Here is a 16516-nt window from a genome sequence, read left to right as displayed (position 1 = left end):
CCCGGGTTCGAATACCACCATGGCAGATGGTGAAATTTGAATTCAATAAAAGTCTGGAACTAAAAATCTAATGATGACCATGAAACATTGTTGATTGTCGTAAAAACCCATCTGGTTCACGAATATCCTTTAGGGAAGGAAATCTGCTGCCCTTACCTGGTCTGGCCTACATGTGACTCCAGATCCACAGTAATGTGGTCGACTATTACCCATTCCTGAGGGCATTTAATAAATACTGGCCCAGCCAGCGATGTCCACGTCCCATAAATGAATTTTAAAAAGTTCTTGTTTTTGACTCATGGAAAATGTTCATAAAAGCAAAATTATCCTCCACAAAAATGTAAATTAGTCTCAACAATTAAACGTTTTAATATCAATTACTGTATAAATCATTTTAATCCATCTTTTTGTCTGCTGATTGGCAATCGTTTTAATTCTGGAGTTAATACAGAAGACCAGCTATAATCTTATTGAATGGCAGAGCAGCTCGAGGGGCCATACTACTGCTACTGCTCAAGTTACATGGGCTGAGGTTACACTAACGTGGCAAAAATAAGACAGATTATTCAGATAATGATAGCGGGAGAATTGCTTAATTGCAGCTTAACAGTTGGAAACGTTAGTGCTGTAAGAGTTCCAAAAGTGCAGTGTGATAGCCACACTGTTGTGCAACACAACCAGTTCAGCAACTTCTCAATTCTTGCTACTTAAAAGCAAAACTCTTACACATAATGATACTCACAGCAACATTTGTAGGAGATGCTCTTACTAGCAACTATTCATCTCCAGCCTGTATCTGCAAGATGCAGAGTTCAAATGAAAAGTCACACTTGGGGGACCTTCTCCAATGAGTTCTCTCTCAACTGATTTGTGTATGTATCCCAGAGTCCTGCTCACAGGCAACTAGTTTCTAAGTGCTACAGCCAGTGTAATGGAGTATCTTTCTTTTTAAACATGAACAATTTTAAAGTGATTCCTTCAGTCAACATTTGTGAGATGTAGCTTTTTACTGGGTGGAAGTGATGGTGTACCCAGCACAACACACAGCAGCATCTGATTCTTTCACTGGGGGATGGTCTTGAATCTCATTTACATACAATTCACAGTCCTTTAGTGCACTCAGGCAATAGGGGCTGTTCGGAGATACCTTATTGCCACCATACTGATGCAGGTCTGAAACTGCGGCTTTTCCTATATTAGCAACATTATGGTTATACCGACCACCCCCTCCCCCTCCCCACCGGCTGCCCAAGAGGCTGCTGGATCAAGTGAAACTTTCAAAACTGGGGATCAATAAATTGTTAGGTATGAGGTTAAAGCAAACATGATGAATCAAAAGCAAATGGGTGAAGTTATCTGATTAAACGGTAGATTTAAAACTGAGACGAGGAGGAATTACTTCTCAGAGGGTGGTGAATTTTTGGAACTCGCTGCCCCATAGCACGATGGCTTCTGAATCATTGAAAGGCTTCAAGAAGGAGATAGATATATTTCTAATAAAAAAAAGGGTTAAAGGAATGTGGGGAACATGCGGGGCGGTGGATTTGAGACCAGGAAGAGATCAGCCATGATCTGATTGAATGGCGGAGCTGGCTCGAAGGGCAGAGTTTGCCAACTTCTGCTCCTAATTCCTATGTCCCGATGTAAACAGCAAAGCAGTTTTTGAGGAGCTGAAAGACCAACTCCTGTTTTCATGGATTTTCAAACGCACCCACGATTGGCTGCTTCTAGTAAAATTTTAGGGTTCTCCAATTACTCCTGGTCTTCCTCAAGATTCAAAATAATTTACAAAAGATCAAAAGGTGGGTAAATGGAGTTATCGTACAGATCAATCATAATACAAGAGTGGCAGAAACCTGGGGGCCTGAAGGCGCCACTGTCTCTGTGTGCGCACACAAAATGTAAAAAGAGTTAATTTAATTTACAGTGCACCTCGGAAATTGAATATGCATTCACTTAATTGGCAAATCATCATGGCCCAAGTCCCATCGCACACATTGTTGATAATGCTCCATATTAAGATTGCAGCTGAATTCGAGAGTTGACATTTAGGTTCACACTTTTTGAGTGTGAACAGTCACAAGCTCTTAAAGTCTTTGAAAGTGATGTATCTCATCAGCTTTAAATGCAGTCCACGGTCTGTTCAGAGGTCTTCAACGAATTGTGAACCATGAAATGAAACTGGTCAAATCCTGGAGATTTACTGCACGCCGCACCTAAAAGTAAAGGAAAACAAGTTCAGAATAACCCAGCTTTGGGTAACGTAATTAATCAGAAATAGTTTGTCATCTTGAGCCACGTGGTACTTCTTTCATTGAAGGTGTAATGAGTAGTGTGCCACAGGGATCAGTGCCTGGGCTTCAACTGTTTACAATTTATATAAATGACTTGGATGGAGCGATGGCTGCTAAAATTGATGATGACATAAAGATAAGTAGGAAAGTAAGTTGTGAAGAGGACACAAGGAGGCTACAAAAGGAGGTCGATCGGTTAAGTGAGTGGACAAAGATCTGACAGAGTATAATGTGGGCAAATGTGAAATTGCTCGTTTTGGCAGGAAGAATAAAACAGCCTATTATCTAAATGGTGAGAGATTACAGAGCCTGGAGGTGCAGAGGGATCTGGGTGTCCTAGTACATGAATCGCAAAAGGCTGGTACAGCAAGTACTTAGGAAAGTTAATAGAATGTTATTGTGTGGGAAATTGAATCCAGAAGTAGGGAGGTTATGCTTCAGTTACACAGGGCACAAGCGACACCACATTTGGAATACTGTGTACAGTACTGATCACCTTATTTATGGAAGGATGTCAATGTGCTGAAAGCAGTTCAGTAAAGGTTTCCCAGACTAAAACCTGGAATGGGTGGGTTGTCTTATGAGGAAAGGTTGGACAGGGTAGGCTTGTATCCACCGGAGTTTAGAAGAGTGAGAATTGACTTGATTGAAACATACAAAATCTTGAGAGGTCTTGACAGTTTGGATGTGAAGATGATGTTTCCTCTTGGCGGCACGGTAGCACAGTGGTTAGCGCTGCTACCTCACAGCACCAAGGACCCAGGTTCGATTCCCGGGCACAACCTCAGACCAAAGGAATTTCTCCAGGCAGAGAGTGGTGAATCTGTGGAACTCTTTGCTGCAAAAGGCGGTGGAGGCCAGGTCATTGAGTGTCTTTAAGATAAAGATAGATAGGTTCTTGATTAATAAGGGGATCAGGCATTATGGGAAAAAGGCAGGAGAATGGGGATAAGAAAAATATCAGCCATGATTGAATGGTGGAGCAGACTCGATGGGCTGAATGGCCAATTCCGCTCATATGTCTTGGGTCAGTTTCTATGCGGAATCTGCACGTTCTCCCTGTGTTTGCGTCGGTTTTCTCTGGGTGCTCCAGTTTCCTCCCACAGTCCTAAAGACATGTTGGTTAGGTGCATTGGCCATGCTAAATTCTCCTTCACTGTACCCGAACAGGCGCTGGAGTGTGGCAACAAGGGGATTTTCGCAGTAGCTTCATTGCAGTGTTAATGTAAGTCCACATGTGACTGATAAACTGTAAAAACTCTTGTGGGGAATCTAGAATTTGTTTAAAAGTATGCGGTCACCTATCTTCAATAGAGATGAGGAGAATTTTTTTCTATCAGAGGGTTGAGTGTCTTTGGAATAATCTTCCTGAAAAGATGGTGGAAGCAGAGTCTTTGAATATTTTTCCACTCACCTGATGAAGGCGTAGCGCACCGAAAGCTTGCAATTCCAAATAAACTTGTTGGACTTTAACCTGGTGTTGTGAGACTTCTTATGTGCCCACCCTAGTCCAATGCTGGCATCTCCACACTATGAATATTTTTAAGGCAGCGGCGAATAGATTTTTAGTAACCAGAGGGGGTGATAGGTTATCGAGGGTAGGCAGAATGCAGATTTGAGTCCATCACCCATTATCTTATTCAATGGTGTACCAGGCCCAAGGGGCTGAATGGCCTACTTCTTGTTCATGTGTGTTCCTGGACATTCCTGAAGCAAGGCCAGTAAAACAGCCTATTGTCGAAAGGAGATTCAGGAATACTGATAGACTGGAAACCACCTTACTCCACACAAGATAAACCAACAGACAAATGAAGCACATTTACATGTTCCACCTTTTCCAACTAAACAAATGCTTGGGGGACAGCTATTCCCCTGGTTCATTCCCCATGGGTAGGCTTTGACTATAGTAGATTTACCTGGTTTGAATTTGAAACAAAACCTTGGCGGTTAACTGTTCTCTGCTGCAATTTCCATGGCAATACCCTACCAGAATCCACTTGCCAACCAATCAGCAATCTCTTCTCATGAAGTATAAATTGTTGCTCCCTTTACTGTTGGCATTCTTGCAAATTGCCTTGATGAGTGCAAGATGAGAAGCTTGGACATTTTATGTCTCTTTTAAGCAATTTTGAGAGCGTTTGTTTCAAATACTTACCATAACCCCCAGTTCTGTTCGCACAGATGATGGCACCAAAAAACTTTGGGTAATATTTTTGGATTCTGTTAATAGCCTTACGACAAGCTGTGGTTGGGTCAACCCCCAATCTCATATATTCCACTGCTTGGTAACTAAATTGAGACAAAAACACCAAACTTAAAGAAAGGTCCACACTAAAAAAATCAAAAAGCAAAAATCATTTATTTTACACAATCTTTCCAAGCATTTTTGTTTGCAATATGAGCAATGTTTATCATTATAAGGACTTTTAAAATGCTAATTGATTTTAATAAACCTACTCATCAGGAACTGCTAATTTCTCTGCGACACGGCAAGAGATACTGTATACAGAACTGAGAGGTTAGACCCATCAGGAAAGATTGAACAGGCCAGGCTCTTCAGGAAAGAGAAGACAGAGATAAGCTTGTGGAGGTTTTCATGGTAGGTTGTTGCATAAAGTTAAATCTCACGGGATCCAGGGTGAGGTATCTAAATGGATACAAAATTGGCTTCTTGACAGAAGTCAGGGGGTGGTTGTAGAGAGTTGTTTTTCAAACTGGAGGCCTGTGACCAACGGTGTGCCTCAGGGATCAATGCTGGGCCCACTGTTATTTGTCATTTATATTATTGATTTGGATGAGAATATAGGAGGCATGGTTAATAAGTTTGCAGATGACACCAAAATTGGTGGCATAGTGGACAGTGAAGAAAGTCATCTCCAATTGCAACGGGATCGTGATCAATTGGGCCAGTGGGCTGACGAATGGCAGATGGAGTTTAATTTAAACAAATGCGAGGTGATGCATTTTGGTAGATTGAACCAGGGCAGGGCTTACTCAGTTAATGGTAGGGCATTGGGGAGAGTTACAGAACAAAGAGATCTAGGGGTACATGTTCATAGCTCTTTGAAAGTGGAGTCACAGATGGACAGAGTGGTGAAGAAGGCATTCGGCATGCTTGGTTTCATCGGTCAGAACATTGAATACAGGAGTTGGGACATTTTGTTGAAATTGTACAAGACATTGGTAAGGCCACACTTGGAATACTGTGTGCAATTCTGGTCACCCTATTATAGGAAGGATATTATTAAACTAGAAAGAGTGCAGAAAAGATTTACTAGGATGCTACCAGGACTTGATGGATTGAGTTACAAGGAGAGGCTGAATAGACTGGGACTTTTTTCTCTGCAGCGTAGGAGGCTGAGGGGTGACCTTATAGAGGTCTATAAAATAATGAGGGTCAGAGACAAGGTAGATAGTCAATATCTTTTCCCAAAGGTAGGGGAGTCTAAAACTAGAGGGCATAGGTTTAAGGTGAGAGGGGGGAGATACAAAAGTGTCGAGAGGGGCAATTTTTTCACACAGAGGGTGGTGAGTGTCTGGAACAAACTGCCAAAGGTAGTAGTAGAGGCGGGTACAATTTTATCCTTTAAAAAGCATTTAGATAGTTACATGGGTATGATGGGTATAGAGGGATATGGGCCAAATGCGGGCAATTGGGATTAGCTTAGGGGTTTTAAAACAAAAGGGCGGCGTGGACAAGTTGGGCCGAAGGGCCTGTTTCCATGCTGTAAACTTCTATGACTCTCTATGATTATGTACGGGTTTTATAGAAAGGGCACAGAAGATGTTTCTACTTGTAGGCAAGACCAGACCCAGGGGCATGAATATTTCATAGAGTCCCAAAAGTGCAGTGGGAGGCCATTTGGCCCATTGGGTCTACACCAACTCTACGACAGAACATCTTACCCAGAACCACCCACCCCCCCCACCCCCCCGCCCCCATGAGCCTGTGCATTTACCCCAATAACCCGCTAACCTACACATCTTGGGACACTAAGGGGCAATTTTGCATGGCCAATCCACCTAACCTGCACATCTTTGTACTGTGGGAGGAAACCCACGTAGACCCAGGGAGAATGCGCAAACTCCACACAGACAGTCACCGATTAACTGCAGGGAGTTGAAAACCGATCTGGCTCCGGAATTCGTTTGGAATCGAACCGGGTCCCTGGCACTGTGAGGCAGCACTGCCAACCACTGTGCCACTATGTCACCGCTATTATATTAATATTAAACAGTCCACAATCTACAAGGAACAAGTCAGAAGTGTGATGGAATACTCTCCCCTTGCCCAAATGAGTGCAGCATCAACAAGATGCTCGACACCATCCAGCATAAAGCAGCCCACTTGATTGCTACCCCTTCCATAAACATTCACTCCCTCCACCTCCGACAAACAGTCGCAGCCATGCATTCTAGCTAGAAGATTCACTGCAGGAACTCACCAAGGCTCCTTTGATAGCGCCTTCCAAACCCACTACCATCTAGAAGGACAAGGGCAGCGGAGACATAGGAACATCATCACCACCTCGAAATTTCCCTCTGAGTCATTCACCGTCCTGACATTGAAAAATATCACCATTCCTTCACTGTCGCTGGGTCAAAATCCTGGAACCCCCTTCCTAACAGCACTGTGGGTGTACTTATAACACACGGCTGCAACTGTTCAAGAAAGTGGCTCACCACCACCTTCAAGGACAATTAGGGACGAGCAATAAATGCTGACCTAGCCAGCGACACCTACATCCGGTGAAATATTTTTAAAAGTACCTGGATGAGCACTTGGCACATCATAACATTCAAGGCTATGGGCCAAGTGCTGGTAAATGAGAGTAGGTGGGAGGTCAGGTGCTTCTCACATGTTGGTGCAGACTCGGTGAGCTGAAAAGCCTCTTCTGCATTGTATGATTCTAAAAGAAGCTCATCTAGACTTGGTTTACAGACGAAGATGCCCTGTAAAAGTTCTACGCTGAAATAAATACTGGTTAGTGGAAGTCTGCACTTTTGAAGAAGATGTTATGTTCTCTTGTACTACAAGGGCCATTCTTTCATTGCTGATGGCAAAATCCAAACCATTGTCCTAGGAGCAGGCACATCTCAGCAATCATTTTTCACATGCAATGTGCATTTACATATATGTGCCTCACACCTATCTTAGACAGCCTCATGTCTGATCTTTCTTGTTTCTGACCTACAGCTCCAATAAAATGAGACAGAGTACAGGAATGAGGTAGAGAATCTGGTGAACTGGTGCGGCAACAATAATCTCTCCCTCAATGTCAACAAAACAAAGGAGATTGTCATTGACTTCAGGAAGTGTAGAGGAGAACATGCCCCTGTCTACACCAATGGGGACGAAGTAGAAAGGGTTGAGAATTTCAAGTTTTTAGGTGTCCAGATCACCAACAACCTGTCCTGGTCCCCCCATACCGACACTATAGTTAAGAAAGCCCACCAACGCCTCTACTTTCTCAGAAGACAAAGGAAATTTGGCATGTCAGCTCCGACTCTCACCAACCTTTACAGATACACCATAGACAGCATTCGTTCTGGTTGTATCACAGCTTGGTATGGCTCCTGCTTTGCCTAAGACCGCAAGAAACTACAAAAAGGTCACAAATGTAGCCCAATCCATCACGCAAACCATTGACTCTGTCTACAGCTGTGCGGGACCTAGTTGCTAAGAAAAGGAAAGCATACAAAAGGTTCAGAGAGCTTGGCGAAGATAGGGATCTCGATGAGTATATGGCTTGTAGGAAGCGACTAAAGGAAATTAGGAGAGCCAGAAGAGGTCACGAGAAGGCCTTGGCAGGTAGGATTAAGGAGAACCCTAAGGCATTCGATAAATATGTGAAAAGTAGAAGGATGAGACATGAAGGAATAGGGCCTATAAAAGGTGAAGGCGGGAAAGTCTGTACGGAACCAGTAGAAATGGCAGAGGAGCTTAATGAGTATTTTGCCTCGGTTTTCACAGAGGAAAAGGACATGGGTGGATGTACTGCGGGCTTGCGGTGGACTGGAAAGATTGAGTATGTGGACTGTAAGAAAGAGGTTGTGCTGGAATCTTTGAATGGCATCAAGATAGATAAGTCACCGGGTCCAGATGGGATGTACCCCAGCTTACTGTGGGAGGCAAAGGAAGAGATGGCAGAGCCTCTGGCGATGATCTTTGCGTCGTCGATGGAGACGGGAGAGGTGCCGGAGGATTGCGGATGTGGTTCCTATTTTCAAGAAGGGGAATAGGGATAGTCCAGGAAATTACCGACCGGTGAGTCTAACCTCAGTGGTTGGTAAACTGATGGAGAAGATCCTAAGGAACAGGATTTGTGAGCATTTGGAGAGGTTTAGTATGCTCAAGAATATTCAGCATGGCTTTGTCAAAGGCAGATCGTGCCTTACGTGCCTGGTGGAGTTCTTCGAAAATGTGACTAAACACATTGATGAAGGGAAAGCAGTAGATGTGGTTTATATGGATTTTAGCAAGGCATTTGATAAGGCTTCTAGAAAAAGTGAGAGGGCATGGGATCCAAGGGGCTGCTGCCCTGTGGATCCAGAACTGGCTTGCCCAAAGGAGGCAGAGAGTGTGTATAGATGGGTCTTTCTCTAAATGGAGATCGATCACCAGTGGTGTGCCCCAGGGATCTGTTCTGGGACCCTTGCTGTTTGTCATTTTCATAAATGACCTGGATGAGGAAGTGGAGGGATGGGTTGGTAAGTTTGCCGACGACACGAAGGTTGGTGGGGATGTGGATAGTCTGGAGGGATGTCAGAAGTTACAGAGGGACATAGATAGGATGCAAGACTGGGCGGAGAAGTGGCAGATGGACTTCAACCCAGATAAATGCGTAGTGGTCCATTTTGGCAGGTCAAATGGGATGAAGGAGTACAATATTAAGGGAAAGACTCTTAGTACTGTAGAGGATCAGAAGGACCTTGGGGTCTGGGTCCATAGGACTCTGAAATCAGCCCCGCAGGTGGAGAAGGTGGTTAAGAAGGCGTATGGTGTGCTGGCCTTTATCAATCGAGGGATTGAGTTTAGGAGTCCGGGGATAATGATGCAGCTATATAAGACCCTCGTCAGACCCCACTTGGAGTACTGTGCTCAGTTCTGGTTGCCTCATTACAGGAAGGATGTGGAAATGATTGAAATGGTGCAGAAGAGATTTACAAGGATGTTGCCTGGATTGAGTGGCATCCCTTGTGAGGATAGGCTGAGGGAGCTCGGTCTTTTCTCCTTGGAGAGACGAAGGATGAGAGGAGACCTAATAGAGGTATGTAAGATGTTGAGAGGCATAGATCGGGTGGACTCTCAGAGGCTTTTTCCCAGGGTGGAAATGGCTGCTACGAGAGGACACAGGTTTAAGGTGCTGGGGGGTAGGTACAGGGGAAATGTTAGGGGGAAGTTTTTCACACAGAGGGTGGTGGACGAGTGGAATCAGCTGCCGTCAATGATGGTGGAGGCGAACTCAATAGGGTCTTTTAAGAGACTCCTAGATGAGTACATGGGACTTAATAGGATGGAGGGTTATAGGTAGGCCTAGAAGGTAGGGATATGTTCGGCACAACTTGTGGGGCCGAAGGGCCTGTTTGTGCTGTAGTTTTTCTATGTTTCTACACATCCCGCTGCCTCGGCAAAGCAGCCAGCATAATTAAGGACCCCACGCACCCCAGACATTCTCTCTCCCGCCTTCTTCCGTCGGGAAAAATATACAAAAGTCTGAGCTCACGTACCAACTGACTGAAGAACAGCTTCTCCCCTGCTGCCATCAGACTTTTGAATGGACCTACCTTACATGAAGTTGATCTTTCTCTACACCCTAGCTATGACTATAACACTATATTCTGCACTCTCTCGTTTCCTTCTCTATGAACAATATGCTTTGTCTGTATAGCGCGCAAGAAACAACACTTTTCACTGTATGTTAATACATGTGACAGTAATAAATCAAAATCAAATTAAAAGCAAATTTGGTGAGAATGGCGTACCTCGGGAGAAACCGCATCATAATATCTCCCATTCCAGTGGCAGCTGCTGCTCCAGCTGTGCTATCAGCATAAGCACCAGCTCCAACAATCGGGGAATCTCCCACACGGCTGGCAGAAATACAAATAAAACAATGGTCATCAAATTGAACAAATAAACATCTGGATTGCGCCAAGAAATTAGATTTCACTGTTGAAAATATTGTACAATCACCAAGCTGATGCACCAAAGGATTCATCAGTGAACAGGTTTCTAACAGCTCACACCGTATGATCAGCTAGCTGTTGTAGGGTATTGGATACCACTCGGTAGGTCTGAATGAAAGCTTCATTGTCTTTATTAGGTTAACTGTATGTATTTATTAATTACAAGAACTACGTACATATATACAGGAAAAGGATCAAGCTCATTGCTTTCTCCATGCCTGCTGCTGCAAATGCGGCATGGTGGCACAGTGGTCAGCACTGCTGCCTCTCAGCACCAGGGACCCGGGTTCAATTCCAGCGTTGGGTGACTGACTGTGTAGAGTTTGCATGTTCTCCTCGTGTCTGCGTGGGTTTCCTTTGGGTGTTCCGGTTTTCTCCCACAGACCAAAGATATGCAGGTTAGGTGGATTGGCCATGCTGAATTGCCCCTTACTGTGCCAGGATGTACAGGAAGATGAATTGGCCATTGGAAATGTGAGAGGTTACGGGGATAGAGTATGGGAAAGGGCCTGGGTAAGGTACTCTGTCAGAGAGAGTCGATGCAGACTCAATGGGCCGAATGGTCTCCTTCAGCATTGTAGAAATTCTAGGATAGCTCTGTCCAACACTGGACAGATCCTTTGGCATGAGCCTTGTGTTCTTTTACATCAGGGTGTGGGCAGTACTGTGCTCAGTCCCATGCTAACCCTATATGTGCCCAGACCCTTGTATCATACGAAATAGAGAGGCAATACCTCTGATATGAGCTGGACTAAATGATGAAGCATCAAATGGACTAGACTTGGTGTGTGTCATAGAATCATAGAAATCATAGAAACCCTGCAGTGCAGAAGGAGGCCATTCAGCCCATTGAGTCCGCACCGACCACAATCCCACCCAGGCCCTACCCCCATATTTTCCCCGCTAATCCCTCCAACCTATGCATCCCAGGACTCTAAGGGGCAATTTTTTTAACCTGGCCAATCAACCTAACCCGCACATCTTTGGATTTGTCATATTTAATGAACTTCTGACACATTAAAACTAACTCCATTGCATTCCCTGACTAATTCCTGCTTCAGTTTAGCAGCCGTCAAAACCATCATCCATGCCTTTGTTACATCTGGACTTAACTCTTCAAATGTACTCTTGGCCGATCTTCCATATTCGCTCTTCCATAAACTAAAGCTCATCCAAAAATCTGATGTCCAGACCCTAACTCACTACTCGTCACGTTCCCCCATCACCATTATGCTTGCTGATCCACACTGGTTCCAGATTAAGCAATGCCTCGATTTTAAAATATTCATCCTCGTTTTCAAATCTCTCCAAAGCCTTGCCCCTCCCCAATTCTTATTTCCAGCAGCCCTGCAACCCTCCAATTCTGTCCTCTTGCAGATCCCAATCATATGCACTCCAACTCAAGTGACAGTGCCTTCAGCTGTCAATGGCCAGCACCTCTGCAAATTCCTTCCTCACACCTAACTTCCTCCTTTAAACCAAAACTCTGCATCTGCCTTAATACCTTATGTGGCTTGATGATAAACTCTGTTTGATCATGTTACCTTGAAGCAACTTGCATTCGAGGCCCTTATAAATACGACTTGTTGTGGTTAACAAGCTGTCAGGACGGATTAACATAGTTTTAAAATAAAATTCTTCAATTGCCATGCTACAGATGCTGCAACATAGAGATAGTGCAAGGTTGCTTTCAACCCAATTTGAGGAGGTGCAGTGTTATCTATTGAACTGTTGGAAACACATTTTAAAACATATGTCAAGACCAATAAACAAGCATCTGTTAAACCGTCTGAGCATTACATAATGGGAGTAATTTTCAACTTCACTGCCTGGCTGGTAATATAGCGAAGCGGATTGTCCACCAGATTTAATTATCCTATCAATTTAATCTTAAATTTCCACTTAACCACAGCATTATGCCAGCTGTACCAAATGTACAAAGTAAAATAAAATGCATGATTGAAGCAACACACTTAAAATAACAAAAATAAGTAATCTTACTGGAACCCATCATCCAAAAATGAATGATATTTGGCAACAACAATTCTCAAGTCACAAATATTAGTCTGGCCCTTTGTTATAACTTTACACTAACATGCAAGATAAGAAGGGAGAGGTATTGTTCACTAGCATCTTAGAAACATAAGAATACATACCCTGGGATTTTATGCTTTGCACCATTGGTAGATGTTCCAGCCATTACACTTGCACTCTTATCAATTACAATCATACCTAAAAATTCAATTAAACAAAGTCATACATGAATCCGCAACTCTTTACAGCTGCAGAAAGTGTCTTAAAAGACCTGTTTACGTTGATGCTACTGCTTCTTGGTCACAACAATTAAAGTAAGAAGTCTCACAACACCAGGTTAAAGTCCAACAGGTTTATTTGGAACCACGATCTTTCAGAGCGCTGCTTCTTCATCACTCACCTGATGAAGGAGCAGCGCTCTGAAAGCTCGTGATTCCAAATAAACCTGTCGGATTTTAACTTGGTGTTGTGAGACTTCTTACTGTGCTCACCCCAGTCCAACGCCGGCATCGCCACATCATGACAACAATTAAAGAGAAGTGACACCATTGCACAAATAAGATATAGAATGAATAGACTAGGAGACAGCCCAATGCCACACTTAATAAAAACACAAATAGTATGGAAATTGAGAATTTAATGAACTCAACTGAGTAACTTATGATCTGTAGACTTTAACACAAAACTTTGATTTGATTTATTATTGTCACATGTATTAACATAGTGAAAAGTATTGTTTCTTGCGCGCTATACAGACAAAGCATACCATTCATAGAGGAGGAAATGAGAGAATGCAGAATGTAATGTTACAGTCATAACTAGGATGTAGAGAAAGATCAACTTAATGCAAGATAAATCCATTCAAAAATCTGATGGCAGCAGGGAAGAAGCTGTTCTTGAGTCGGTTGGTACGCGAGCTCAGATTTCTGTATATTTTTCCCGTCGGAAGAAGGTGGGAGAGAGAATGTCTGGGGTGCGCAGGGTCCTTGATTATGCTGGCTGCTTTTCCAAGGCAATAATGTTCATAACTGTGCAATCCTATTCTTTTTACTTCATTTTCATTGGAATGATCGTCTACAACTCTTTGATGAACTAGAATGTGGATCACTTATTTTATTTGTATCGTCATCACAATTCAGCTCCTGCCACCATGATGACTTTTCAATAAACCAGTTATCTATCTATCCACATTCTATACAAGACATATCAATTGAAATCAGGAAAGAACTCACCAATGGTGTCATGGTCGTGAACATCGGCCACCTGCGCTGGCTTTCTACGTTTTTTTGACCAGTGTCCCTTCAGCGGTTTGTACGGCCCACAAGACGTTTTAGCGTTAGGTAAGACGTTCTGTGAAAATTCAAATCCAAATTATTTTCACAGTAGCGGGCAGTAATGTAAAGCTTCATTTCAGAGCTGGCAGTCTGTCTGAAAAAAGGTAAAATATTTAGTAACATTTGCCGTTTGCAGTGGCCACACTCACCTTCCAGTAGTTGGGCTGGCAGTTTTTACTCAGCCATTTTGCGTGCATGGACAGAGATGTATTCGTCATTAAGTCTTCACTTAGGAAACCCATATCCTGAGCAAATATTGATGCTGTTGGAAAAAATGTTGTTGTGATGTGAGAGGTTTAAAGAAATCTGGATGCATGGATGTTAATATAAGTCACATAAGCACGGCATGGTAGCACAGTGGTTAGCACTGCTGCTTCACAGCTCCAGGGTCCCGGGTTCGATTCCCGGCTCGGGTCACTGTCTGTGTGGAGTTTGCACATTCTCCTCGTGTCTGCGTGGGTTTCCTCCGGGTGCTCCGGTTTCCTCCCACAGTCCAAAAGATGTGCAGGTTAGGTTGATTGGCCAGGTTAAAAAAAAAAATTGCCCCGAGATGCGGAGGTTAGAGGGATTAGCAGGTAAAATATGTGGGGGTAGGGCCTGGGTGGGATTGTGGTCGGTGCAGACTCGATGGGCCGAATGGCCTCCTTCTGCACTGTAGGGTTTCTATGATTTCTATGATAAAAGTACAGAACTAGAGCGTTGCTTAAAAAAGGAGACATGCTGTCAAAGCCTTTTCTTCTTGGAGTCATCAGGACAGACGCAAGAGTAACAAATTTCAAAGGGAACAATTTATACTGCATGAGGAAAGGGTGCAGGTTGGTTGACAAACAGACTCTGATTAGTAAAAGTGTTGCCATGGAGAATGCACCAGGGAACTATTGTGTCTACCCTTCCCCCCCCAAAACCTTTAGCATGGCCAATGCATTTAACCAGCACGCCTTTCAGACGGTAGGAGGAAACCGGAGCACACCCATGCAGACATGGGGAGAACGTGCAAACTCCACACAGACAGTGACCCAAGCCGGGAATCAAACCTGGGTCCCTGGCGCTGAGAGGCAGCAGTACTAACCACTGTGCCACCGTGCTGCCTGTCGATATGTTCCTTTTACCTGCAAAGGACAGGTCTCTAAGTTTGAATATATGAAGCTTCTAGCAAGCATAAACAAAGCACTGTGTGCCTGATGGATAAGCTTAAATTGGTTTGTTTGCAATGAATATATAGCAACTGCTATCCAATTACAGATTCACATCTACCATTAGACATTGTGCTCTGAGTTTTACAAGCATGGGCTGGTTAAGTAGAGTCAGCACTCACTCTGCCTACAGCCAAAGAGATACGCTGTTTGATCGACAATCAAAACTCATTTGAATTAAACAGAAGCATGGCTGACAACAGTTCCCTAGTGTATTCTCCATGGCAAAGCCGTGACCAATCGGAGATGGCTTGTTAGCAGTACAAATTGTTGTTCCCTTTGAAATTTGACAATCATACATTTGTCCTGATGAGTGCAAGACAAAAAGCTTTGATAGCATTTTTTCTTATTTTTAAAGTTTATTTTATTAGTGTCACAAGTAGGCTTACATTAACACTGCAATGAAGTTACTGTGAAAATCCCCTAGTCGCCACACTCCGGCGCCTGTTCGGGTAGGCTGAGGGAGAATTTAGCATGGCCAATGCACCCAACCAACATGTCTTTTGGACTGTGGATAGGAAACTGGAGCACCTGGGGGGAACCCATGTGGACATGGGGAGAATGTGACTATTCTATTCCCAAGCCGGGAATCAAACGCAGATCCCTGGTATTGTGAGGCAGCAGTGCTAACCACTGTGCCACCCACATGTCTCCTTTTTCAGCAATATTAATTAATTATTAAACAAAGACTACTCATTGTTTGATGGCACTTCCACCACCCAAAAGCCACCCCTTTTACTCAAGGTTTTAGTCTAAAACAAGTTACAATTTCTAACAATGTCAATTTTCTTCCCTCCAAGGCGATCCTGGAGTCAAGCTTTGGTTGTCTGTCATGTTCCCAGTGAACATCTCGGAGTATTAACATAGGATATGGCAGGGGACATGATTTCATGTGGGCCCATAGGAGCCAATTCAGACCTCCAAATTCTCCAGGTTGCATTTGGACTTCCTGGGGTCGGGCTGAAAACAAGTTGCCTTCCAAATGAAAATCAAGGCATTTGTGTTTCTATGGATTCAATGTCAAAATGGCATGGATTGGTACTTGGGACTACGATGTTGTGGCCATTACGGAGACGTGGGTAGAACAAGGACAGGAATGGTTGTTGGACGTTCCGGGGTACAGATGTTTCAGTAAGTGTAGGGAAGCTGGTAAAAGAGGTGGAGGAGTAGCATTGTTAATCAAGGATAGTCTAACGGCTGCGGAAAGGCACTTCGAGGGGGATCTGCACACTGAGGTAATATGGGCTGAGGTTAGAAATAGGAAAGAAGCGGTCACGTTGTTAGGAGTTTACTATAGGCCCCCAAATAGTAATAGAGATGTGGAGGAAGAAATTGCTAAGCAGATTATGGATATGTGTGGGGGTCACAGGGTAGTTGTCATGGGGGACTTTAACTTTCCAAATATTGATTGGAACCTTTGTAGGTCAAATAGTTTGGATGGGGCAGTTTTTGTGCAGTGTGTGCAGGAGGG

At 43.7% G+C, this 16516-nt stretch overlaps 1 protein-coding gene across 1 annotated transcript in view; it reads right to left on the bottom strand.

Annotated features, from left to right (window-relative positions):
• Positions 1-342: 342 nt before the first annotated feature.
• Positions 343-16516, bottom strand: part of aga (aspartylglucosaminidase) — a 33416-nt gene continuing 17242 nt past the window's right edge. Inside the window, exons 4-9 of the mRNA XM_078215103.1 lie at positions 14002-14114; positions 13751-13868; positions 12641-12716; positions 10281-10388; positions 4450-4583; positions 343-2216 (exon numbers count right to left, since the gene is read on the bottom strand). Coding sequence (XP_078071229.1) covers positions 2122-2216; positions 4450-4583; positions 10281-10388; positions 12641-12716; positions 13751-13868; positions 14002-14114 — 644 coding nt within the window. The 3' untranslated portion in view covers positions 343-2121. The remainder of the gene's footprint in view (positions 2217-4449; positions 4584-10280; positions 10389-12640; positions 12717-13750; positions 13869-14001; positions 14115-16516) is intronic.

The sequence above is a fragment of the Mustelus asterias genome, chromosome 6 (assembly GCF_964213995.1).
Source record: "Mustelus asterias chromosome 6, sMusAst1.hap1.1, whole genome shotgun sequence".
Lineage (NCBI taxonomy): Eukaryota > Metazoa > Chordata > Chondrichthyes > Carcharhiniformes > Triakidae > Mustelus > Mustelus asterias.
The sequence above is the reverse complement of the archived record's forward strand: the minus strand, read 5'-3'. Positions and strand labels throughout refer to the sequence as shown.